Source organism: Coturnix japonica, chromosome 7 (genome assembly GCF_054131305.1).
Source record: "Coturnix japonica strain WE chromosome 7, WE-NBRP24, whole genome shotgun sequence".
Classification (NCBI taxonomy): domain Eukaryota; kingdom Metazoa; phylum Chordata; class Aves; order Galliformes; family Phasianidae; genus Coturnix; species Coturnix japonica.
In genome coordinates this window covers 17,538,934-17,566,656 of record NC_140669.1, presented here as the reverse complement: position 1 = coordinate 17,566,656, position 27,723 = coordinate 17,538,934, and the positions used below count along the sequence as shown (strand labels likewise).

At 38.0% G+C, this 27,723-nt stretch overlaps 2 protein-coding genes across 11 annotated transcripts in view; one reads left to right on the top strand and one right to left on the bottom strand.

Annotated features, from left to right (window-relative positions):
* Window positions 1-112: 112 nt before the first annotated feature.
* HAT1 (histone acetyltransferase 1) lies at window positions 113-17,493 on the bottom strand. 4 transcript variants are annotated; one of them, XM_015868530.3, is made up of 11 exons: window positions 17,363-17,493; window positions 15,912-15,983; window positions 13,417-13,492; window positions 12,396-12,516; window positions 7,429-7,608; window positions 7,043-7,164; window positions 6,438-6,542; window positions 5,996-6,102; window positions 3,476-3,627; window positions 2,528-2,644; window positions 113-515 (listed from the first exon to the last, which is right to left on the bottom strand). In XM_015868530.3, the coding sequence occupies exons 2-11, from the start codon at window positions 15,970-15,972 to the stop codon at window positions 348-350; spliced, it is 1,209 nt and encodes a 402-aa protein (XP_015724016.1). In that variant the 5' UTR covers window positions 15,973-15,983; window positions 17,363-17,493; the 3' UTR covers window positions 113-347. The 4 variants fall into 4 exon arrangements, with proteins under 4 accessions (XP_015724016.1, XP_015724015.1, XP_085408662.1 ...); XM_015868529.3 differs by lacking the exon at window positions 17,363-17,493 and adding an exon at window positions 17,123-17,256; XM_085552536.1 differs by lacking the exon at window positions 17,363-17,493 and adding an exon at window positions 16,303-16,925.
* SLC25A12 (solute carrier family 25 member 12) overlaps window positions 17,102-27,723 on the top strand; it is a 42,863-nt gene continuing 32,241 nt past the window's right edge. For 4 of the 7 annotated variants that reach the window (XR_014947960.1, XM_015868516.3, XM_085552528.1 and 1 more), the window contains exons 1-3: window positions 17,792-17,831; window positions 18,224-18,277; window positions 23,852-23,994. Coding sequence is in view for 3 of the 7 variants with exons in the window: in XM_015868516.3 (XP_015724002.1) it covers window positions 17,820-17,831; window positions 18,224-18,277; window positions 23,852-23,994 (209 nt within the window). In the remaining 4 variants the exon portion in view is untranslated. Of the gene's footprint in view, window positions 17,241-17,532; window positions 17,672-17,791; window positions 17,832-18,223; window positions 18,278-23,851; window positions 23,995-27,723 lie in introns of those variants that run through there. The other 3 variants (XM_085552524.1, XM_085552527.1, XM_015868517.3) reach the window with 2 other exon arrangements.

Genomic DNA, 27,723 nt, shown 5'->3' with positions numbered 1-27,723 from the left:
TAAGAAACAGCTGCAATATCAATATATACATTCATGTATTAACTTGCTGTTCAGTTACCTATTAAGACCCGAGGCAAAACAGAAAGGTTAAAAAATTCAAACAATTTATGTGTTTTTGTGTCTGAGAATCTACAGTTTATTTCAGCAGTAAGTGCTCCCGAACTTGAAGAACAACATTTTAAATCTACAACACAAAAATAGAAAATATTCAAAATGCACAGAAACACAATTCACCCTTAATGTGATTAAAACGTCACAAGGTTTTGTTTTTGCAGTTAAGTGGCAATTAAGGATGTGCTTCATAACACTGTGTAGAAATCTGTAGGTTTCCTGTACAGGTCAGATCCTCACGCTTGCGCAAGTCGTTCTAGGACTCTTCGGTAATCTGAAACGAGTTGCTGGAAGCTCTCTTCTAACTGTTCGTGTTGCATGTTTAGGTCTATTTGGTTCAACTGATTTGTCAGCTCCTCTGGTCTTAAGCATCTTCTCATCTTGGCAAGTTCTCTCTGCTTTTTCTAAGCAATTAAATAAAAAGTAATTTTAATGTAACGAACAATGAAGAGTACAGTATTTTACTAACTTATTCCATTTCTATATCTAGGTCTTTAAGAAGTCCCAAGTCCTTTAAAAAATAAACAAACCCCCAAAACACTAAGATTGTTTAATTAGGAAATCTCTTGTGTTAAAGCTCCACAGTTTCTGTATTACCAATTACGTGGCAAACTGAAAACTCATTTCAAATTGTTTCTGTATTACTGCAACAGTCAGGAGTAGCTCTAAGATGCAGAACCACTACTAATAGTGGAAGATATTAAGAATTTAGAATTATACTGCACCTGCACAATACAACTCAAATGAAGCTATCAAGAGCTTTATAAACCAGCAGTATTTACATGACACAAGCATTAAGAATGTTGTAATATCGGCAATTCTTTTATAAAAGGTTGCTTTCTCCTCCAAATTACTACATATTGAGAGTTGAGCTTTAGCTCTGACATGCTTTTTTATTCTATTTTGCTTTTGTTTAAAACAGGATCATAACAAGACTTTTTTGGTGAACGTGTTAGAAATCAGCATGTAAGCCATTCAGTAGACAGAACAACCATAAACAAAACGGCCATATTTTAGAACATGAAACATAAAACCTAAAAATAAAAGATCAGGGATAGTGTGCTGGCTGTTCTGATCATTCTTTAGAAGAGGACTATAGTTGAAGAAGTGGAATATTTAAATCAGCAGAATATTCTAGAAATTTAAAATGCAAATATTGTATATCTAGCAGTAGAATATCTGTAAATTTTTTATTCTTAATGTATTACATGCAAAAACTAAAGCAAAAACAATTACTAGAAACACTAGATCTGAAACTGCTTATGGAATTTTAGATTTCCTCCACATATTAAGCTGAATTACACACTGAGGACATGTGACAGTCCTGTTGGATGAAAAATCATGGTCTTATTTGTAGTGGACAGCGAGTGAAATTTAGTAAATGAGACACGACACTCACAAAGGAGAATAGAAAGTGTTTTGATTAGGATCCTGTCACTCAGCATGACATGGTGTTATCTGCAGATCAGCCAAGTGTTTAATGCAGTGCTGAGTTCTCATTTCTGCTAACGGACCCCCTAAGTCCAACACGAGTACAATCAAAGTTCTGCTATTTTGGTATAACAGGATAAGTGCTGCTTTAGGGAGGCTTGCAAGCTAATCAAGATACTTCTGATACTTTGTGAAACTTTTCCAACCAGGTTTTGGGTTGCTCGGTGATTACTTAATTGCGGAGTAGCTAACATGCTAGTTACAGCAATGAACTTAGGCTTGTGGTTTTTTTTCAATCAATACAGAAATGTCATTAGCAACTAGGAGATACATATACATTCACACACTATATACACACACACACACACTCCTAATCTTAGAGGATCAGTTAATGCAACATACAGCAACTAGATTATCAAAAGCATACTCAGCAGGAAATGAAAAAGTAACTCTGCAGTAAGTTGGGTATTTGATTCAAATTCACTGTTGAAATTACATCCCATCTACAGGGAGTACCGTATTGACATGGCGAAATTACTGCTACCAAGCTGCTTTGTTAGTCCTAGTTAATGAGCAGAACTGGAATCTAAACCATACCTACTTTTCTAGAGTAAATATATAGCACTTAACCCTCACCTCTAACTTTATAGTTCATTTAAGATACTCTCAATCTTTCCAAGAAAGCTAATTTCCTCCCCTCTCCTGTCCCTTTTCTCTAACCAAATTTAATGCTACTTGTAGCTAGGTACTGTAATGTTGATAACTTTCTGCTGGAATTGGACAAGTAACAGGAGTCAAACAAGATCTTTGGTACCGCCATGAATGAATGTTCTCTGCATCTGTGTATGTCAGCTGAATGCTGCATAACTAATAGTAGTTGATTGGCAACATAATTGGCATCAACTGCATTTATGGAAATGGGAGTAAAATCAGGTATAATTAGCCTTGAAATAAGTAAGTATTAAATGATACATAAGTCATATACCTTATAGGGGCCAATCAGCCTTCTTTTAACATCCAACCGGTAGCTTCTGGATTGTTCTGCATCACCCATATCTGTTGCACGCAATCGGAGGATTTCATAAACTCGCCTTGTGTGTTGCTAATGAACAGAAAGGAGAATAAAGAACATGTCTGAGTAAAGAGGTCGTTCAGCAGTAGTACTACAGTATTCCTCCACTTTGAATAACTCCTCAGCTTATCAGGTATCAGTCAGATACTGACAAAGCCTCAACCAGCCTCATCCTCCTTACCAGTGGGTTAAATGAATAAATGTTCTTGTTTGTTAATTTATTCCAATACAGATAGTGTATAAACTCTCAGAATGTTGCAGTGTCTATGGAGGTGCTTCAAGGACCTGCTATAAATGAACAGCAGAAAGTCCAGAAGCCAGAGTCCAAAAGTAATCCAAAGAACCAAAGTACTGGAACTAGAGTAACGTTAAGCAATTAACTACTACACAGAAGCTCCTGTACTAGTTTTAATAATCTTCACATACTTATTGCTTTTCACGAGGTCCTCTGGAAATGCTAGGTATGAGAATGAAACAATATTTAAATGTTTCTGTTTACTAGGAAGATAATAAATGAATTGGTATATGGAAAATTGAGGTGATTCTGGAACGTTAGTGTTACTACTTTAGTGTTCTGTGTTCTCAGAACAACTGTGGCTATTTATGTAGATATATATGAAGAGATGGAAACTGATACTTAAAATTGGAATATTTCAAGTTCTGTTACATCAACAGCATCGGATAGGAAAAAAAAAATTACTTAAAATCTTAAGCAATTTCTTCCCTTCCAGAAACACTGTAGAGAAATAATGTTGAAATATCCCACCATACATAAACTTCAAGTCTCCACCCCTATATTTGGACTGCTGTTATACTAGTCTGATAAGAACAGGTCCAACTACCACTGTTCCAATTTAATACCTTATTTATTTTCAGCTTCTGTTGAGCTTCCATTACCATTTCTTGGCTGAAGCCTTGCATTAACTTTCCTGGGGAAAAGCAAGGCAAGTCTTGACAGAGCTTTACAAGAACAAAGTCTCTTAGCTTTATGTAGTTTTCAGATGGATCTTCAGCTAGAAAAAAAAATTAAAAGATTGTATAGTTAATATAAGCATTATTTGTTTCTTCAATTCTGGCAAGCAATTACAGGAGCTGTGTAGGACAAAACCAGACACAACATCCATCATATATAAATAGCTGTGCTTAATTGTAAGTGCTGCTATCAAATTTTAGATGTATGACAATATAAGTTGAAGTGTGCTGTGTACAGTATTATACACATTTCCAAGAGACAAGTTCAATCCAATTCAAAGCACAAACCCTTTTTTCTTGCATGTTCCCTCTATTATATAACAGAGGAGAGCATTAGAACTACTCTTAGACAAACTAATTATGTGGAAAAAGATTGAAGCAAAAGCTGAAAGCAATTTGAAGTTACTTCTGTCTTGCTTGAAACAGTAGCACTGCTATCAAAACTGTAGCTGTATAAAAAACAAAGTCAAGAACTAGCTTCAGTCATCATCAACACAGTCCTATTTGCAACTTTGTTTCCACCTGTGAACTACAGAGAAGGAAAACTCTGCAGTGCTGCAAATGTAGTTAATCACTATTTAATAGTTTGGACAGGTTTACTACAAGTGAGTACCAGGGTCACCTTCCACCCTACCTTAATTTTTCTATGGGCTAGCACTGTGGAATTTATTGTTGAACAGCTTATATCCCAGCTGTGCTTTTTTGTTCATTTTCTTCCCCTTTCCCTCAAGATGAGGACTATTTTATGTAGTTGACATTTGTGGCTTAAAAATGATCTAAAGCTGATACGTTACTAAGAGGAAGGAACAGCATTTAAGTTTTGGTCCTAGTATATGCAGCACTGCAAAACCAGCAATTTGTTTTTTGGGTTGCAGATTGCTTAGGACCATTGCATCAGTTAAAAAGATTTGCACATGAGTGGAATAATCTTGTATGGCAGAACTTACAGCACTTATTCTGCAGAAGAGTTGAAGAGGCTGTACTGAGATTCATTTATTCTGTTCCTTTTCATTCAAATTAGTTAGAAGAAAGATGAGGCAGTTTCTTTATGGTAAGCGCTACCAACATATATTTCACTTGTGTCAACTAGGATGACGACTTACAGTTGGGACAAATACCCATTGCAAATGTGAAAGTCTGAAATATTTTATTGTTTTAGGCATTAGTTTCTTTGAGTGAAATTCTAATCATTCTGAAAAGAAGAAAGGCTTTACTTAGCAGCTTTAGAGGATGTATGTTTTGTTCGTTATCAAGGTTGCCAAGCCTTACTTTCTATCAAAAGGACAATAAATTATCTCGCAGAAGTGTGAGATTACATAACTTTAGAGCCATGTAGAATACTGCAAGCTTCCTCCTGCTTCCTCCTTAATCCAAAAAGAAATTAAAAGTTACCCTAATGCAAATTCGCTGCTTCCTACAAATCTGCATTAAAGCCACTGAGCCAGGAACATGTCGTGATTTATTTAGTACTATATTTAAGACTGTTTATTCTCAGCTATAAAAGCTACGTAAAGCTTTGTAGTATTAATGGGAAACAAAGATAAAAATCACAGAATGAATAAGACTTCCTACTGCACATAAAGGAAGTTATGCTTCTTTAGGTTTCTATGAATTGGATTGAAATTACAAGGTAGATTACCCCGTGTTAGGATTATCCTGCAGTGATACCATGAAGAAAGCAAGTGTTGTAATGCATTTTAATTAGTTTTTTGGAGGGTAGAGGAATAGGAATGGGATGCTTATTTTCTTTTGAGATGAGGTCTTAGATGACCTTAGATTAGTCAATTCATATGTTTAAACTGTATTTCTTCCTATATTGGACTTTAAACTACAGGACAGGTGTCATGATTTTAAGCACTTTCAATGCTATATTTTTAGGTGTGTATACACTCCCTTCCTCTTCCCATTCTTTCATTAAATTTTCACTTTAATGTATTTGTGGACACACCTCTAACATGACAGGTGCATTCAGCCAGTAACACATGCTCCAGGAGCACAACTCCTGTGCAGATTTTTGTCTGTAGACTTTGGGCTCACATACATGTTAATATACTATTTTAGATTCTGAGTTTTGGCTAATAGGAATAAGTTGAACAAGGAATCTGACAAAGCTTGATCTCCTGGCAAACTCAGCTGTGTATCTCACAATAAAATGGCTAATTAGCTGGTAATCCGTGCATGCTAGGGATTGAATTTTCCTGGTGTGCTGTTCTCTAAGTAGAGGATTTAAGGAGCTACATTATATACAGTTCTTCTGTAAAATAGGGCACTGTTAATCCTGAACTGAGCTGAAGCTAAACCTTCAAAAGGCCATTTAATTCTAACAAGTGAACATGAAAGCCGGTTTGTGGGCTAGCAGTCTCTGAATGTGAACAAACAGGTGAAATGGGTTAGAAATTTAACATATACCTGTAATATCAAGTACTGTAGGAGAAGACATATAGTATCTATGAACTGTTTCAAGAAGCTGAGCACCATGGCCTTCTCCTTGGAACGGTGGCAAGATCAGCATCTGGCTACAGACAAAGGAATGTATTGATATTTCAGTTCAAATGCATGCTTTTGCAAACGCTGTAATATAAAGGCATAAAACCTAAGTTTTTCTTAAAATACACGCATCAGTGTTAATGTTAAAACATAATTCTTACAGTCTTAGAACTGCTAAATATTCAAAGCTTGTTTGCGATTCCCTCTGCTTCAAGAAGGGAACAATGAAATAAATCAGTGCATAGCCAGCTAATAATGGGGATTTTTTTAAAACAAATCAACACCATTATAAACAAGTATTGGGAACTTCAGCAGTTCCCTCTTCTGAAATAAAAGGCAAGGCACGAGTTACACCGCCAATTACCTTACACGTGGCCGGGTTTTGTCTGGGTACACATAGTAATTATAGACTGTCATGTAGCCTACGGTCGCAAAGAGCGTAGCTCCATCCTTATTATACTTCTCAAATCTGCAGATAAAACAGAAAGCCAAGCAGGTCAATTACAGTCGCGCTCCCATGCAGTGTCCATTTTCTTTTCCATTCTCCAACTGAATTTTCAGTGTCAGCAAGCTACTCTGTGAGGGCCCAATGGGTACACCTGCTATGTTCTGAATGTACAATTCACTTAATTGGTGTGCAGCAACTTGGATAAATCAGACCTCTTTACAGCACTTCAGTGCACTTGCCTATTATAAAGATGAATAGGTGGCAAGTAAAAGAAAACACAGGCAAAGCTCATTTTACTGTTTAAGCCTACATTCAGGGCTCTAACGGACAACAGCATTTAATTCAGCTCTATTCTCAAGGTTTCCCAAAGTATAATGGAGGAAAACTCAAGCCTGATAAACAATGGTTTTTCTTTCCTGGGAAAAATATCATTATACTGCTCCAATAATTGGCCAGCCACAATTAAAATGCAGGCTTTGTGGAGGTAATAAGGTCCACTGTTGCTTTAGAACTGTACTTACACTATAAAGTAGTTCCATCTTTCATCATCTACATCAATAAAGCTAGCAGTTTCAATAAACCACATCAAGAATGTCTGAAGCCTTTCATGATATTCTCGAAAGCCTGGACACGTCATGTCAGCCTAGGGAAAAAGCCAGGAGAAGTCAGGTGAAACCTATCACAGATGCAAAAGGGAAAAAAAAAAAAAAAAAATCTGCAAAACCTCATTACATCCCCCCTACAAAAAAGAAAAAAAAAAAAAAAAAAAAGCATGCTTCCAATCAGTAAATTGGTCAAACAGTAATATTTATATATATATATATATGTATATATATAATGTTACAGAAGGTCCCTCATTGCAAAATAAACTTCAATTTGCTTAAGAAGTTTCACTTATTTTCCGTACCTTATATATCTGATATGTAATGTCTTCACCAGCTTCCTCATTATGAACAGAATATGTGTGTAGCAGCATTCCGAAGGGCTTAAAGTTGACCTCCTTTTCCAACAGAGAGACAAAGTCGTCTGTGTTTGTACAAAAGCCGGGAGGAATAATTTCTCTAATTTTACTTTCGACATCATCTGCCTGGGGAATACAAAACAGGGCGGGATCAGCAGAAGATTAAAAAGACAGCATCAAAGTTATCATTTTGCTATTAGAGCTGAATAAGAAAAGGAATGCTGTGGCCTATCAGTAACTTCAAATAAAAAAGACAAATATTCCTGTCGTTCAATATCTCTGAGCAGATAAAGATAACTGAAGAGATACAGAATGGCCAGTCCAGCCATTGTCCATATGCAAAAGCTAGTAGCTGCAACATGAATAAGTTCCTGAACATTTTTATGTTTAGTGGCTGTTACATTTGTCTAAGCAAAAGTCGAAGAGGGCAGACAACTCTTCTAATAAAAACTCAGTGGCACAATGGCAGGACAAGGAAGGAAGCTGTGAATTCAGTCCAGCACAAGGAATAATGTTATTGTTTTCCTGGTTTGCTGGATGAAACATTAGTTTCTGAAAAACGCCGTAAAATTGGTAGCTCAGGCTTTTCATCCAGCAAACCTCTGTGACCAAGCTGCACATGGCCTTGTACAACTGGGGTTCCCAAACAAGCAGCTTAAGAGGTACTAGGTGGTACGGAACTGAGTGGTGAAAAAAGAACAAAGACTGAAAATGGTAGATCCCAAACAAGAAAGTGACAGCTAGCACACTCTTGCATTCTTATGTCTCTGTGCTTGAAATGCTTGCTTGTAGTATCAGCTGTGAGCTCTAATGAGAAACTCAGAGGACAAACGTTCTGCACCCTAATCAAAGATTGTTTTTTAAAACAAAGCTGGCAAAGTAAAAATACAATTTAGAAACATGTTTAATAAATCTGACATGTAAAATCTAACTTAGTAGAGAGGGAAGAAATATTCCAACACCAAAAGTAAATTCAAAATTACTCTTTTCAGTTAATCAAACTGAAAGTTAGAGACTATCAGCTGAGCAGACTTCATAATCCTTTTCAGACCCCAAAAAGACCACTTGATTGAATACATTTACTACTTCTTTTTAACCATGAATATTTGATGAGGTCTCACAATAATGTATTACTGCTTCTCACCAGGCAATAAAACTTAATGAATTGGTCTCAACTTAACAAAACGGTGCTCCTCAATACAACCCCTAAAAGCCTGACATTACATTCAACAAAATGAGCTTACATTCAATTCAAACTTTCCTTTGGACAATGAATCCAGGTTTTTACTTAATGGAGTTTGCGGTGAGTTCAGCTGTAATGTTTGTATTGTATCTATTTCCACAAGGACTGACACAAGAACACTTTGTGTTAACTTACTAAGCAGCTCTTTCACACCGTTTACATGCATGATGGGTATTAGTTTGAAACCAAGACCCTTGCTACTTAGCATTCAAAACAGGGAAATTAAGATGCTTAGAACAAAATACACTACAAAAGGCTAATACAACATGCTACTAATTCCTGTCCTTTCAACCATCCTCCCTTAAGTAGAAGCAATGCACCTGCAAATGAATAGCACTTCATCATTCAGTTACATTTTTAGTATAGAGAAAGATGGATGTGGTTCAGCACAAACAAGTTTTATTCTTAATGGTTTGGTACTACCAACATTTATATTTATATTTGTAGAGAGCACTATAAAGCAATTCAGATATAGCTCTACAAGACTTGGTATAACAACTCAGTGAAAATGTGTACAGCCTTTACATCCATTTCGTTCTCAAAACAAAAGACCTTTTTCTGTTCATCTTCAAGCAATGCTTAACGCATTTTCTTTACATTTCCTAATTTAACTGCATTACAGAAAATTAACAATGCTTTACTGAGTTATATACATTAACAAGACTGAGTAACTGTAAGGAGCACAGCATTTCAGAAATGCTCTTCTTTTTTTCAGACTGCAAGTAGATTTCAGATCTTAATTCTGCCCTGGTGATAAAGTCATAGGAAACCTCAGCTAGTGACTTTCATTTTGCACATCTGCAGAAGATATGTAAAATAATCCACAATTAAAACAAGGCATCAGTTCAACAACAGATTAAGTGGATACCTAAAAACAGTGAACATATAGGATGAAGTATATAATATAATTAAAAAAAAACAACAAACAATCTCTCCTCATATTTTTAGGATTCTTCACCTTACAGCAACAGAAGACAAATTTTCACCTACTGAAAATACATAAGATAGTGTATTTCAGTTCTTTATGGCCACAACTTGCTGCCTCTCTAAGTATCTATGTGAATTTCTCTGATGTTGGTGAGGTGGCATAAGGTACTTGTTTATCAGTATCTTACAAGTTTGCAAAGGTTTACACGGAAAAAAATCTGTTCAGAAAATGCAATCGAGTTGACTACTGCAGAAGTGTTAAACTGGCAAATAATGAGTGCAGAAACACGAATGAAGCCAGCCAAGACTTGAGCTTATGGATTATGCAGGTACTATCTTCAATGTATTACCTTCATAAGGAAATCACATGAGATGAAGATAGGAAATACAGTAAGGACTTGAAACTTAATTTGTTTCATAGTAGGACTAGTTGAGCCATCAGGATCTCTTTTTTACATTTGGCTCTGGATAATATTAATATAATTATACTAATAGACAGTTATCACATTTGTGTATATTTTCATACTATTTCAAAGTGGTTTCACTTAATTATAGAAATATATTTGAAAGCTGAATTTCTCTACCAATTATGAATATTAACTCCAGTGAGGAGCAATGGGATGATTTGTAGTGTTAAAGTATGTCCAATTTTAAAACTGCGCTTTCATTAACTTGTGCTAAAGCAAATATATCAGATCAGCTGCAAAGCATGATAACACATAGATAGCAGAGATTGGTTCAGAGGTTAGTGAAATACTTTCCCTCGCTCCATCATGGAAACTAGAAGAAAAGGGAACTACTTCAACAGCTGCAAAACTGAAAGCAGCTAGCAATTCGGAGGTCAGTGCTATTCAGATTTATACCAGAAGAAAGCAGCCTCTCTTCAGATATTTAAAAGAATTGACGCCACCCAATGGATAAATTCTGTTTTCATTAAATCAAGTGCCAAACAAGAACACACATCTGCTCAAAATATGATCAGACTTTGCTGAGCCTACCTCACTAGTGTGGCACAGAAGCATCTTTAGAGAAAACATACTAAGGTGCATAAATATGCCTGGTACTCTGGCTGCTGACACTTCAGGATCTTCATCTTTTACCTCATGTCTAAGAGACCTTGGAAGAACAGCTAATGCTATAGGAGCAAATGGCCTGCATAGGATTTTAGATACAAAATGCCAGAGTATGAATAACTATAAACAGCATTAAAACTCAATTCTCACTTGTAACCAGTTCATTCAAAGCAGAGACTTATGTCCTTTCCTGAACACCATCTATTTACAGCACAAAGATGGTGTCATGCACAGTATCTATAGTTAATGCATTAATATGATTAACTCAAATGAGCTAAACAACAAAACAGTTAATTTAGATAAGTAAATAGTAATATGCATTTCAATTAACACCCTGCTCATTTTTATCTCTGCAAGTATGTTAATATTTTAAGGTAGTTAAACAGCAAATATAAATGTCAGAACAATATTGGCTGCCATATTTTTTTCCCCTGTAGTGGTTCAGATATAGTCACATGAGCAGCTTATTAGGACACAGTCTGTTAGTGATATCAAGGGAAGGACAGTGAAAGTTCTTCACCCTCAGCCTGCAGATATTTCTAGAAACTATCTGGCTCAAACAGATATCCTTTCTTGTCCCTTTCTCAGTGCATTAAGCAATTGAAAAATAATTCAATAGAGGCAACGCTGAGCTTGAAAGAAGGTAAGATTCTGAGCAATGGGAATAGTTGCAGTGTGAGCTTAGGGCATGAGAGACCTCATTTACCTTGTTTATACTTCCAGAGAAGAAAAGTGGCTTTATTTGTACAGAAAATAGGTAGCATGTCAATACAAATGTGTTGTGGTGTGGTCTCCCACTGTGACGTGATTTTAAAATTATGTTGGTGAAAGGCTGGAAGGAGAGATGGTCTGTTTGATTTTAATATGGTTACTACTTAACCAAATGGCTTTCCTTTTTTCTTCATTACTAAAAACCTTTTAAAGATTGAAGAAAATGACCTTTCACTCCTAAGGTAGGCTGCCCTAGCCTCGAAAGTATTTCAGGCACATCCAGGCACTTCACCTGTTGAACTAACTATATCCTAACGCAGCTTCAAAACACAGAAACAAAAACCTGTAAAACTAATTTAACAGTCATTTCAATTTTTCTTTAGAAAGCCTTTTCCTTGAAAGCATTTAAGTAAGCTCTGATGAACTTGAAATACAAACTTTAAATCATGAAGTTGTTTACTCTTGAATAGCCTTCTTGGGCTAAGTAATTTGAAGTCAGTGCAAATGTACAACCACTTTACACTACAGAATATTGTGAAGATTCATCAATCACCTTATTAAAAACTCTTGTCAAAATAAATTGTTTTTTCCTTCCCTATACATAAGTAAATCTCAGATGATATTCAATTATGATATTCAATTTTCTTAATGCACCAGGATCCACTCCAAAAAATGCATTTTTCTTTCTTAATGTAGTCTCTTAAATACAAATTAAACCAGTAGCTCTCCCAGAGACAGCTAGCATGAAAATAGACTTTTTGTTTGTTTGGTGTGATTTTGATGGCAGTATCAAAAGAAAGAACAATGAGAAACATACAGATAACATACAAATTTTTTCAGGTTAGCATAATAGGAAGCTTTGTCTTTACTATAAAACGTTTGGAAGGGCAATAACTAACCCTACAAGTTTTGTCCCCATTAAGCATTCCCAATAAGTACAAGTCTGGCTCTGTCTTTACCTCCACACAGTCAAACTTCTCATTAACTTTAGATGTATATTCAATGCGGAAGAGAGTTGACAGGTTACCAGCAATATAGTATAAGAGAATCTTCAGTCCCTTGTAGCCAAAGGCAACTTCACTGAGGAAGGAAAAAAGCACAGTCAGACCTCTAAGTAAGTTTCATTGCAAAATACTCAAAACATGGTACTAAAGATTTTAAATCTACATCCTCTTTCCCAGTGAGGTATATTAAACCTTTTAACAGTGAAAGAGAATCGAACTGGGCGCATACTATGTAGAAAGAGATAACACCTTACACTATTTTTATTAGTAAATTTGCTCCTCTAGTGGAGAAACAGAATATGTCTCTGAACTCAGTAAGACAGTGGCTGTATATTTAAGGCGATAACTCAAAGAATACTTGAAATAACTAATACTGCATTTACGTTCATCAGTGTCTTAAATTCACTAATGCTTATTAATACAAATTGATAAACAATGCTTACTAAAACTGTAGTACAGCAGTGTAAAGTTTTGTGACATATTGCTGCAAGCTATACTATATAAAACACTCAGATAACAAGTCAGCAACATATATGTTTCTAGAGGACAGTATTTATTATTAGAATCAAGTAAAAAAAAAAACAAAAAAACACAACAACAAATAAATGTCAATACTGTTGACAGATACTTTTTGGTTTTGGCACTCATGACTGTGAAAGTTTTAACAAAGAACCATTAATTCATGCAAATCTTATAAGGATGACTTGAACACAATAGCAGCTGAAATGACCATACAAACCAGGCATTTTGTTCTCTGCTAGTATCTTTAAAATACCGTGTAAAATGACTACAGGGCCTGAACTCCAGAGGCTAGGATTCAAAGCCATGATTTAATTATACAGGCACTTTACAATTGTTTGGTAGCATTATTACTTTTTAATAAACAAAAATGAACAAACAAACAAAAAAATCTCAAGCAATTAGGAAACTACATTCCCTTCAAGATCTATGAATTTGACTGAATAATTTAACTTACTCATCACCAAACACTTGATGGCTGTACTCTGGATTAAAAGTTGTGTTCTCATCCTCCAAATCCTCAGGAAAGCGAACTGAGAAGAAAAATGAGCATGACCGAGTCATCAGCTTTGGTTTGTTCATACAGGGATTATATGCTAGATGTCCATGCATTCTTTCACTATGAACAATTTCAGTTATGAACCTGTTAGTCTGGCACAAAAACAAAATAAAGACATCCTGTACAAATCAGATGCATGTTATTTTCACAAATCAAATCAGTAAGCACAACAAAACCAGGAAATTGACACAGATGTATATGATTTCATATGTACATCCTGAATGTGACTTTCACTCCATGGTGAACACTAAGGACACAGCCCAGCTGGATATTCTTACAGTAAGCAAGACCAATCATGTAATCAAAGCTTCCTTCTCATCTTGTCATTCTTCTCTCATATGCAGTTCAGAACACTTCATTGTAGGGAGTCTTCACAGAATGATGAACAGCAAAATGTTTATGAGTATTAATATTCACATTACAATTTTGGAAAATTGGCATGGATACATACAAATCTACACTGACACAATATCAGTATTTCTACCAATATTACTAAGATAACCAGCAATTCTTCTCACACAACTTTTATTTTTCTTCAGACCTTGGTATTAGAGGTCTTTGCTGGTAATGTGAAAACATCTGCTCAAGTAGCATCTACTCACACTCAGTAACGTAGCAAACAAGTATTTTATTCATGCTGACAGAGTTAACAGCAGCTACTGCACAGTAACTGCAACTGAAGTTCTTCCATCACAAACTTTATGATTAGTGAGTGAAATCAGAAGTTAAAGTAGGATTTTCTATGAAAATTTATAGAAGACTGTAATACTCAATTCCCAGATATCCTCTGCATTTGTAGTTAAAATAACTACCTAAAATTGGAAGGGATATAGCTCTTCGCACAGGCATTAAAGTGATTGTTCAGCCCCATTAACAAGGCGTAGGTAGCTCAAGAAAACAGTGACATACTAATTTTGAATGAGTTACAAGTGCACGCAATGCTGTAGGAGTTAACAGCGCTATTAAATGTTCTTTTTTAATTTAAAAAAAAAAAAAAGGAGAATATGGAACTACAGTCTCATTGCTGTTTTACTCCAGTAAAACTGGAGATGAAGTAAAAAGGATTTTCCATCAATAGGAGATATTCCAAGAGAAAAGTGAACGAAGGGTTTCTTAATAACAGGATGAAACTCAGCCCTCTCAATGGCAGTTTTCGTCTTCTTCAGCTTGATTCAGAGAACGACCCAGTTGAATCAAAGTAGCAAGATTAAAAACAACAAAAAAACAAACCAGAAAAAAAGGGAAAACAGAGTAATCCTGAAACATCACCATGGAACGAATTAGGACTCAGAAGAGTACAGCCATGTCCACATTTATACCCCTATGCTCACGGGAAAGGCGTGTTTTTTTGTTTTTAATGGCATTAAATTTTAATTTTTTCTAACGTTGTATGTAGAACATCTACACTCTCACAAAGAAAAAAGTAAACGGACAGGTATATTCTATTACTTCTCATCCTTTGGATTTAGAAAGACACAAGAGGAAAACCAAAACGTTATATATATAGATTAAATAAAAATAGTCACAAAATGAGTATTTGAACTGTTGTTCAAATGGAAGAGAAATGCTTCACCGGTTAGCAGCTCAAAGGCTTCAGTATTTAGGTTACAATGATGTTTTGTCTCACAAGCCAACCGTGCATTTAAAAGTCGACTAAGTTTTGCAGAACAAACTGTTAATAGTAGTTCTTAAGAGTGCTTAAAATGTTAATTATTTTTACTTTCTTAATAAGTAAAGCTATTTGTACTGCTCAAGGAAACAAAATGCTGAAGGTTTGGAAAGATTAAAAAACACAGATGTATTACCTACTGTCTTATTAATTAACAATACAGGTAAGTTTCAGATATAAGTCAGTAATTCCGCTTGTATTCTATATATAGTATTAAGCAAGTTAGCTATATAAAGCAATAAACAGTTCTGAAAAATAGAGTAGTACTTTTTCTACAAGATTTTAAAGACTTTGTTGAAAATAGCTTGTGTTGTCTACATGTTGTGTGAGTGGTGGAAAAAACAAACCAAAAAACACTTTCCAGCTTTACTTATTGTGTTTCCTCAGAAGAACAATGGTGCATACTTAGGACTACATAGTAGCAAAAGTTCTAGAGAAGAAGAAACTAAGAGAATATAGTTAATAACTCAAGAAGAACAAGGTGGCATCATCCCAATGCAGTTTAGCAGTATGTTAATAGATTGCTGATGTTATTACACAGGTAAAAGCCTGAGTTTCTGTAGCTGTACTGTACCATTCTCAATAAAACTACACTATGAATTCCTATTCTTGTGCCTGTATATTTATAAATGCATATTATCAGCTAATTAGATTAAATTACAAGGACTTTATTAAATAGATATTAAAATATTCCAAACACATAATATTTAAAAATTGGCATTACCTAGTTTGAGCTGTATTGCTTCATTTGTGTTACATTTGTATTCAGCCAGCTTCTTCTCCATAGGAGTCAGTCCTAAAGAAAAAGATTTTGGGAAGAGTTTCGATATGTACAATCTGGGTCAGCGTAATTCAATGATTCAATGTAATTCAATGTTAAGAAAAAGGCTCTCAAGAACAGAAGGAACAACATCATAACGCTGACTTCATTTCATAATGCACTGCTCTCCCTGCAGCTCCTACTTTGTCATTCTCTTTACTTTTCAAGCCAATCTGTTTTCTCACTATGAAGTGTTTTCCAAAATAAATGCAGATGTGTTTGAATAAGGGTTAATGCATGTCAGGAGATCTTGAACTGTGGCAGGAATGCTACCAAGCTGTTATGTAGCTATTACCTTCTTTCCAGAGTGGATGAGGCAGGAAATTACAGGTAGCCTGTTTCCCAGCGTCTAATCCAGCACACAAAAGGCGTGTCATTCATCAAGGCATTTTTCAAGTGTGTTAAACCCACCCTGTCTCCCTATTCCAGCAGCATTAGCAGAAGTTCTTCCTCCCATTTCAAGCAATTCAGAATAAGGTTACTCCAGAAGTGTTCTCAATGACCCGGCGGGCACAGAGCCGCACACGGCGTGTAAATACAGCCCCGCTGCAGAGCTGACCCACGGCAGCGGCCGCCCAGCCCACGGCCCGGTCCGCAGGGCCCGAGATGGCCCCGAGCTCCTGCTGTGCTGCGGAGGGCGAGGCCAGCAAAGGGCCCTGCTCCCGTTCGTGGCCCAGCACAAACTCGGGCCCGGTCGCGGGGAGGAGCACCGTCCGCGCCCATGGCGACTACCCCCCTTAATAGAAGATGGACGACGGCTCCCACACCCCGGCGGCTGCAGTCAGCTGCAGTCAGGCCGCCGACCGGCCGGTCCCGGCCTACGACTCACCCGCCATTTCCCAGCGGCGGCGGCGGCCGAGTCACCCGGGCACAACGAATCAAGCCGCGCGCCCACTCGGCGGAAGTGAGAAGACGCGCACACACTTCCGCTTCCGCCCGCCCAAAAGCGGCCGGGAACCGCCAGCTGAGGCTGGACCCCGTGTGCGCATGCGCAGCCGCGTGCCGGCGGGAGCCTTTAAGGAGCCGCGCGTTGGCTCAGCGGCTCATTGGCACAGCCCCGCCCCAGGGGCAGCCTGCAGCGGGGTTACTGATGTGTCGTTACTTCAGCCTCACACCTGCCTCAGTGCCGGGACGGGATGAGGGACCCGGGGCCGATTCGCCCTCGTTAAAGCGTTAGTGGCTTCGCCTCAGGGTCCGGCCCTGCGGAGCGCAGCGGCGGCGCTGGCAGAGCAGGCAGGTTCCTTCCAAATCCCTTCTGCGAGCTCGGACGCCGAGCTGCTGTGCCGGTCTGCGCTGCCCCGCGCCCGGCGGGTCCCGCTCTGCCTTACGGTCACACCGGCCGCTCCGACCCTCACCGCCGCCAGGCGCCGTACGGCCGCTCCCTGCCGTGTCCCTGCCGTGTCCCTGCCGCGTGCCTGGCCGCTCCCTGCCGTGTCCCTGCCGTGCTGCGGGCTGAGGCTGCAGCGCTGTCCCGTTGTGCTGGGCCGCCACATCCCCAGGGCAGTGCCCCGCTCAGCGGCACGAGCCGTGCACGAGCGCCTCTCGCCCCGATGCGGCGGCCCCCGACGCTGTCACACGGAGCCGGCTGAGCGTCCGCTGCAGCCCGACCCGGCCGGCACCGGTTGCCGCGCTGCGGGATTTGGAGGCGCGGGGCCGCCGACACGGTACGGCGGATACCGAGGGCAGCCCGCCGGGCGGGGCAGGGCGGGGCCGGGCGCTGCCTCCCACGGCGCGGCGCTGAGGCGGCGGCGCTGCGGCGGCGCGGCGGGTGGGTAGAGGCGCGCGGCTCCTCCTCCCGCTCGCCGGCGCAGAATGGCGGTCAAGGTGACTCCTCCGTCGTCGGGCGGCCGCCGTGCCTGCCCGCGGGGCCCCGAGGGACGCGGGACGAAGCCGGAGGCGGGGGGGGGCGGCTGCGGGGAAGGGGCAGCGCGGTCGGCCCTGCCTCCGTCCGCCGAGGAGCGGCGGCGCGGGCCGAGGCCGTTACTCGGAGCGTGAGGGAGGGAACGGTCGCGGCCCGGCGCTCCGCATCCCCAGGGACGGGCGCGGTGCGGGACCCGCGCGCTGGGCCGGCTGTCAGCGGGTGACACGGGATGTCGTGTTTGAGTCTTATCGGTTAGATAAGGCAGCCGATACCGCCGCCCTTATCGGCACTCATTGCGTTTTTGTTCCCGAGTTGTAGCTCAGCTGGTGAAGCATTAACTTACTTTTACTCGCAGGTGCCTTCGACCAAAAGAGCGGATCCTGCCGAGCTACGAAGTATCTTTTTGCAGGTAAACAGAGCTGTGCAATGCTCTCTGACTGGCAGACTCGTGTTTTCAGCTGTTTGTCACAGCGCTGTGTGTCGGGCATGGGACAAAACCGTGGACAGAAGCTGGTGTTGCACGCAGGGTAGTGAGCTTGCAGGCACTGCTGCTGTGCACATAGTGGTTGGCCATCCCTCACTGTAGCCTTAAAGCGTTTTCTGAAGTCTTGTCTAAATTCCTGTAACAGAAATGATTGCAACTGTAACCAAGTATGGTTATTTTAATACGCTTCTGCATGATCCTGACTTCTATGGCTGCGTGACTTGTCTGTAAGGTTCATCCGTGATCCTCCTGCAAATGGATGGACTGTCGGCATTGTTTGTAGAATTTTGAATAACTCTTGTTAAGGTTAATGTATTTCATAGTATTACCTCTTATGTAGGGAATTAAATTTACTCTATCTGAATAATGGCGTTAAGTTTTATTCACTCCTCTTAGTTACAGTGGACTGTCAACCTAAAGAGAAAAGCCAATCAATGCTAAAACTTTTGAGGTTTGAAATAGATGGCTAGAATAGTAGCAGCTGTTTTAGGTCCATAGCTGGGTTACTGATTTTTCTAAAATCACAGTGTCTCTTTTTTTTCCTGTTGAATATTTTGCTCAATATTCAAGTAATTTTACTCTGTAAAAAAGAAAATAATATATAAATATTACTACTGTGTTCAGTTTTTGGGTGAAAGCTATTAAGGCCATGGAACATGTCCAGAGTAGGACAGTGAAGCAGTGAAAGGTCTAGAGCATAAGTGTATGGGGAGCAGCTGAGGGAATGGATTGTTCAGTCTGGAGAAGTCTTGTCACTCCCTACAGTGACCTGAAAGGAGGTTGTTGTGAGGTGGTGGTCAGTGTCTTTTCCCAGCTAACAGCAGTAGAAGCAGAGGGAATGGCCTTAAGTTGTGCCAGGGGAGGCTCATGTTGGATATTAGGAAAAACTCCTTGTCAGAAAGAGTAGTGAGGTATTGGAACAGGCAGCCCAGGCAGGCAGTAGAGTCACCATCCCTGGAGCTATTCAAGAAGTAGATGCAGCACTTGGAAATGTGGGTTAGTGGGCACGGTGGTGATAGGTTGATAGTTGGTCTAGATTTTAGTGGTCTTTTCCAGCTTTAATGACTTCATGATCCTATAAATAACGAATTCTGTTATGGCATAGCTTTTGGTCCTACCTTAGTATCTAATAAGTAGATGAAGAGACCTTTTTGCCTAAGAGAGACATCACGTTTCAGCCATCATTTGGTGGGATCTTTGCTTCTGTAGAACAGATTATTCTCATAATGTTGTTTGAGTGCTAAAATTTAGAATTTTGGAGTCAAGCCACAAGAGCCCAAACATTAGTTTCGAGTTAAAGTTACTCTGTCATAGATACATTTATTGTTGATGAGACATTTAGTTTTTTTTTAATACAAGGAATACACAAATGGTATAAAAATGTGCTTCTGGAACATCACATTGCTCTTTTAATAAACTCTTTCAAGGAAGACAGTTCTGCATGTTGGATTGCAATAAAAAACAAAAAACAAACAAAAAAACCAACAAGAATTGTGATATAGAAATACTCCATTCAACTTGGATAAGTAGACTCAGTATGAATCTTCTAGTCAATAGATGTACTTACTTCTGGAAACAAGTATTTGAAGTCCTTGGCATTGGTGATACATGAAAAAGTAGAGAGGAGCTTAATCTTGAAGTTGTCAATACAACAATGTCTGTTTTATCAGCCTAAAAAGCAACGAGTCTATAGGTTGATGCCCTGAGGAATCAGAAGTGCAAAAGCTCTCATCTCCCCTTGAGTACCTGAGGATTGTCATTAAAAAAAAAGACAAGTTACTCAGACACCCAGTTGCGTAGGAAGAGTTTGTATATTTTTGGGGAGAGAGCCTATAGAATTACAGAATTGATTCTAATTGAAGATGATATTATTTTCTTGCTTTGATAAATAACAAGCAAACTTAGTTGCCTACTTTAACAAAATCTGAAGAGAATCCAGTCTTTCTAAGAATCAGCTGTAGAGTCCGGTTATGAAATACTGTTAGTGCTGCCCGCTTCATGGGTCAGATACGTTGTGCTCTTTCCTGAGGGTGCAGGCCTGTTCTGTCAGCTTCATTTAAAGGGCGCGCATTCCTTCTAAATTTGGCTTCCCTTGGAAATGATTGCAAGGGAAGATGGGAGCTCTGGGTCCCTTCGTTGTCGACCTTAATCTTAGAGAGTGTACTTAAATTTCCTCCTGTTCATACATATCCTCCAATAAGATAATGCCACCTCCTCTGCCAGAGTTTAAGGCATATCTTCCCAGATGTTTGACTTCTACCTTTCTCTTAGAATTTCTGAAGCTTGCTACTTATTTTATTTTAAACCATTAAAAATGTAAAGCTTTACTTGTATGAGCTAGATATCACGCTATTCTATATAATTAATTCTCCAGCTGTTGAATGCAGTTAAAATGCCATGTGCATACACCATCAAATAAATTACCTCTTAGGTGTTTGATAACCACTGACTTCAGTGATAACCATAACATTAGAAAATCAGACCAGTGAAGGATCAAAGTCTTACATCGAATGACAGTTAACAGATATATTAGCAAGCCTTCGTTCTTTTTCCTTAAGCAAGATCTGGCCAACCCTGAGGAAAAACTGCTGAATTGTTCTCCATCTGCTGAGTGTAAATGAAACCTATTCAGCAAAGCGGAGAAAAAAGCATGATAATGTTTTCAAGTTTTCATATGGGAAACCTTCTCCCCACCGCCCTTAAAAATGTCCTGAAAACTGTTTTTCAAACTGTGCATCGCTTCTAGAAGCGCGATGATACCTCGTACTGTGTGGTATAAATAGAGTTTTGGTGTGTTTGTATTTTGTGATGAGGTTTACAGAAAGGTCATGAAAATTCACCGTGTGCCTGAGGCTCTCTGTAAACATACAGTAAGATTTTTTTCTTTTTAATAAATTGAAACCTAATTCAAGCCCGAGGAAAGGAAAAAATTAATTAGCATGTCATATTTTATATGCAAATTAAAGTTAACAATTACCTTGTCTAGTTGCAAAAGATATGTAAGTTGTGTGGTGAAAGTGTCACTTGAGGACAGACTTTGTCAATAGGTGCCAAAAGGGAATAGCCCAGCTGCTTTGTCAGGCCTTCATTGATTGGCTTGTGGCCAGGCTCTTTCAAAATACCATGACCTTCTCATATGGAGCTGAATGTATCTGTTAAAAATGTTGAGACTAAAATAATTAAAGGACAGAATTCCCCGTACTCCTAACTCTAACAATTCATTATGTATGATAGATAAGTTTGTGCCTGAATTTTAAAAGGCAACAGCCTTTAGATTTTTTATTATCTTTGTTGCACCCTCAATTGTCACGCAATTGAATTCTGGCGTCCTTATGATGAGCATTGAAAACATTCTTATTCTGTGGTCCTTCATTTGTAAAGCTTCAACCAGATGATCTGTGTATTGCAAAGATGTGCTTCATAACACCTTTTTTAGTCATATCAGTATGAGGCTGATAACCTTTCCATGCTGTTACAGTGAAGCCACACTTTCATCATATCATCATGTGGGCAGCAGCGCTGAGTTGCAGGATTCCTGTCCATTGCTCTGTGTTCCTGTTTCATGGAAGTCATCCACATTAATGATGGATGAATGAAACATTTACTGTAGTCTTACAAAAATCTGTTACCACAACTATGTGGTGTAGTAGAGATGAGGAGTTGTGGGAAGCTAAGGGAGATGCCTGAGGGGATGTTGATGCTCTGTGCTGAAACAGCATCCTGACAGAACTTGGTAAAAGGAGTGTAAGAGAGAAGTGATTTCTTTTATCCTAACTGAATATTACAGCTTAACAGGTGTGTTGTATAGGTGGCATTGTTACTGTTATCATTCCTGTGGATTCCTGGCAAGGGCCCATGTTACTCTTTCACAAAAACCTATCTCATCTGACTCAAGATAAAACAGTACATAGTAGAAATGTTACAAGCAATGATAGGTAAGGCCTGTAGATTGAAGTTCAGATTTCCTCACGTAAATATTACACTGTAGCACAGGGAAATGGAGCAGTGTACAGTTGTTAATTATACAAAGGTAAAGTAGATGGATAGCCAGAGGTTACATAGGAAAGACTCACCAATGTTGAGGCTTGTGGTCAAGATGCTCACCAATGTTAAGGCTCACTGTAGAAACTCCACACAGGAACAATCTTCAGAAAGAGATGCTGCTTTAGTGGTGGTCAGCCCTTAAATGAGATCTAGGGGAGGTGGAGTCAAGCTCACACCCAGCTCACAGCTGAATTATCTTCACACGTGCTCCCACAGCTGACCCATCACTTGCCTCAAATCAGAGGTTCAGGCTGTTATTAACAGTTTTCCATACAAGTAGACATTGTCTTTTCTGCAAGGAACTCTTAGGTTGACATCTTTCAGTGGCTGGAGCCTAGGAACGTATACTGCATTTGTACAAATGAATTGAAAGCCAGGACTTCTGTTTCTGTTTTAATATTTAGTGATGACAGTAGATAGTGAGAATGTAAGTCATCAAGTATGACTGGATAGCAAGAAAATAAGCCATATGTTCTTCTGGATCAAAGCGCATAAAAAGAGGGGTGACAGTATTGATTATCTACAATAATAACTAATTACTATTTGATTCTGGTAACTCAGTAGTGGGCCTGATTTGTAAAATGTATTTGTGATTGTTTCTGCTCCTACCTTCTCATGTTCTTTATTGAACATGGCTATTATCCAGCCTAACTGAACAGTTAAGGTTTGTGGAATTTATGCTGAAAAATTCACTTTATGCTAATATTGATAACAGCTGGTCATTATTTCAGACAGTAAAGTAGTCAAAATACAGATGAGTTGCTGTTGTCTTGGTGTACAAGTAATAAAAACATGTTTGATTATTTTATTCTTGATTAGGATTATTAATATATTTTTTAAAATTATGTAATTGTTCAGCCTGTGTGTGCTTTTGACTTGAAATTCATTAGTAAAATCAATTCGCACAATCAAATTAAAACATTTCAGTTGACCTTTTTGATAGTTAATGTGTGAGTGAATTTTTTATTTAAGTGAGAAACACCAAACCTGTTCATTTCTGGACAAACGTGAACCTGAAAAATGATTTTTCACGAAAGGAGAAGACAGGTAGTTTGATAGGTATGTACAGTAACTGTGAGTGATTAGGATCAGATAATTAGAAGATGTCTTGTACTAGAAACTTGGAGAGGAATTTTGTGCTGTTTTCATAGTGCAAATGTAAAGCTGTAGTTGTAAATACGTACAATTACCTGAGCATTTATGAAAATACATGATTGTCCTTTTTTTAGAAGATATTGATCCTGATGTGGATCCATTATTCCACAGGGATAATATGGCCAACTAGTATTGCAACACAATTGCTTATATTAACCATATCCTTTAATTTCAGAGCAGTTGTATTTAGCTGCACTATTTGGGTGATGTTCAATAAAGATGCTGATTTGGTCATCACTGATAATTAACATCTAAATGGATTAATTTTTGTGTGGCTTTGTTTTCTTGTTATCTCTCTAGTATGCCAGCGTTGAGAAAGATGGGGAGCATTACATGACCCCTGAAGATTTTGTGCAGAAATACCTAGGACTTTATACAGATCCACGTTACAATCCTAAAACAGTACAGCTGTTGGCTGGAGTGGCTGATCAAACTAAAGATGGGTGAGAATTTTGTTTTCCATTAGAAGCCTGTAATGCATTGATAAATGAGTATTTCTTTGGTAATTTCATCTTCTAAAGTGAATTATTGATTTTATTATTCTTCAAGCCTAATTAGATAAGTTTTGTTTTTCTCTTCAAGTGCAGTAGGCTACATTTGTGGAACTTGAGGAAAAAGAGACAATGATTAACAGTGTAGAGTTCACTTTTAAAGGAGATTTGGAAATTACTGCAAATGCAGAGGAAGATATACTGCAAATAAGTTTAACACAGTGTGACTGCTTTGCAGAAGTTATTGTCTGTGTGCTCACATCCATGACTAGATACTATGAGTCCCTAGTACACACAATTAAACGTGGAAAAGGAGCACGATTCATATCAAACAACTGGGATCTTTTTTTTTTTAAATTAGAGTTCTGGATATTAGGAAAGAGAGACACTAATGATGTATGAAGTAAGAAGGCGTTTGCCTAATCCAGATGAGGTCACACCACATAAAGTTTTATTGGCATTGCTTATAGGTGATAGTACTTGCTTTTAGACTTCTTTCTGAAACTATATATTAAATGTGCATTCCAGTGAGGTAGCGCCCTCTAACCTATTTGTCTTCAAAGAAGAATTTTCTTTTGCTGTATGCAAGTATGGCCATTTTTTAAGTGAAAAGATCAAGACAAATCAGAGGTCAAAACTGCAGAAAGAAGTGGGTGCATTATAGACAAGAGATAGAAAGTTGCAGTTAATATAAAATGTGTAAATAGGTGCAATTTATATTCAATTGAAAGTCCCTTAACTTCCTTGGTTTTATGAGTCTGAACCTGACCCTTGAAATCACTTAAATGTTTTTGTTTTCCTATATTTTAAGAACTTTTTATTAGTTTGCACAGCATCCTGAGCAACTTGCACAGTGTCTGTGCTTTCCAAACAGAATTTTATATGCTGCATACATTTTATACTAAGTGACAAATATGGAATCTTCTGTTTGACATAATGTTACATGATAGCTTCCAAAAATAAAGTTGCAGCATTTTGATAATAAATGAAATATGTACTTACATATATATGTTTGATAAATCCAAATAACTTGTCTCACTGCTTGTAATACATGGCAGCAGTTTGTTGTGTTGTTTCAGATTGAAAGTGCTCAGTTTGAAAATGCACAGATGGAAAATGTACACATTTGTTAAAATAGTAGTCTGACTAGCGACTGCTAAATTAATATGTTGAGTACCTTGTTTCTCTGAAAGTTGTTGATTGTCTTTTAAGGTGTTCATTTCTTCAGAAAATGTTATATAAAAGGACCTTTCTTACAGTAAGAAGTCAGTAATTTGTTTTATTGCTACAACAAAACTTGACAATGAGACATCTTTTTTTTTGTTCTTGTTCTCTCTGTGAATATAAGCTTTTCTTAGTTCTTTTTTTAGTCTGGGTAATGTTGGAAGTGAGGTAATCAGATATGGGTAAGTGTGCTCCATCTACTTCTGTATGGAAACACTGAACGTGTACCTGTTGATACTTGTCTGAAATGTATTCTCTTAAGTGTTTTAATTTGTATTTCTCTACTCTTTAATTCATGTGAAGAGTACTATACCCATGTTGTCACTGGTTTACTCATTTCTGCATTTATATTACTCCTTTTAGAGCTAGCTGTAATATGCCAAAATCCTGCATCATCAGTACAGGGAATTTAATCTGCAGCATTAATAATTATTGTAGTCTTCTGCTGAATTCCGGTAATACATTACATCTTTCCAAGGTCTTAAAAGTTAATTTATAAAGTCTAAGGAAGTATCATCAGTCTTACTCCATACAGACATTCGTAAATCAGAAGGCAGCCCAAGGTCACTCAGCAAGTAATTGAGAAGCTTTGGTCCCGTTGTGAAATTTCACTCCTGTATCTGTTTTCAAAATCTGCCAGGCTTGCTAGGTGAGGTCTAAATTATAGTCGTCTGTTATATGTTAAATGCAGTGGAATTTCACTGATGCTACTATTAAGCATTCCTGTATCACAGGTTGCTGGCACTACTTTTTAAATTAGGGTTAGAGTACATATTCTTTATTAATAATGGACTCATATGTAAGTATGTGTCAAAACCACCTTCTCAGTTACATAAGTCCTATCTGATATTGTAGACAGACAAGTTTTAAAATACAAAAAAGTTCTTCTTCCTCCAAACCAGTAAAATTTCAGTAGTCATTTCAGATTCTACCTTTTAATTGCCTGTTTCTGGCTACTCTGCCTATCAGCATATCGTTCTTAGAGTTTGGAAGTGTGTTCTTCAGTGAACTCCTGAAGAAAGAGCCAATGTTTCATTTAATGTACAGTCACAGCAAGGATATGTTATGTCCAAAATGTGTTGTGCGGGTAAAGAGTAAAACATTGTAGTAGGAAACAAGGAAGGATAGAATAATTGTAAACATGTGGCTTATTTGTTGTGCTTTGGAAGAGTGACAGTACAGAAGAAATAATAGGAATGGAATTTTTTAAAAATGGTACCAATAAAATGAGAGATGAGTGATTTGATATTGTTACGGACTCTTTAATACAGCAGGTTCACAGAATGATGCTTGAACAGTGTTTGGATGGGGAGCTCCTTTGTTCCATTTAATCTAGCTTTCGTTATTTTCACCCTGATAATGGTGGACTGCTGGAAATATTCCTGCTTTTAGACATTGCGAGCTGAATATATAGAAAGGAAGTTGGATGTGTCTGTCTCCTTTTGCTGTAGGCACTGTTAAAGGGAGCCCTCTGGAGAATGATTTCTTTCAGGCTTCTACAAGAATGAATTCTACAGGGATCATCACTTGATTTTTTCTGTTATAAACCTTCCTGGTTAAGAATTAACATTAGAATTGTGTTTGTATGTGAGATGTGTTTGGAAATATGATTATTCCCATTTATCTTGAAGAATATTAAATTTCTTTTAATACTAGACCTTTATCTAACAGGCTCATTCTTTGCATGAAGTTGACTTTGCATCTGGAGAACCATTTTCTCATCTTTGATTTTATGGATAATGTGAGAAATTAGTAATGTAGCTCTATATTTTCTATGTTTTAATTTGTTCCAAAGTCGTATTTATTTCTGTATTTTCTGTATACTGTATATATGCATGTATGTTAAAGTACACGATCTTGTTTAAAGTATCTCAGCTCTACTTTGCATATACTTTGACAGAGAAAGGCAATGTAAACTAATGAATGGCTTGATTTTTTTCCCCCCTAAGAGGATTTTATACATGTTTAACAATAAACAATCCATGTATAAAGTAATAATTACAAGCTAACGATTTTCTATGAAAATTACAAAATGTACTATCAAATCTCCTAAAGAGTTCCTTTTATAAATTTGGATCAATTATGTACATTTAATGAAAGAGATATCTACTTGTATCTACTTGTTTTAATGGCATCTAATGAAGTAGTAAATTTTTATTTAATTTTTAAGATGTTGAAAATTCTTATTCCCACTGATAATTTATTCAGTGTTAAAACAGATATGCTGTCACTTATGGCTGTCCTCAAGAGCCTAAAACTGAGTGGAAAATTCTCATCAATCTAGTTGTGTTTTTAAAACTAGGGATTTTGCTTGCACTATTTTAAAGGCCATGGTATATGCCCGCACTATGTATCTTTATGGATACACAGTGCAGTTTTGTTCTTTTGTGCCATCAGGATCATTTATCTTCTGACATGAGGCTTGTCTTGCTGTAGCTTTTCTTATGTAGGATCCCA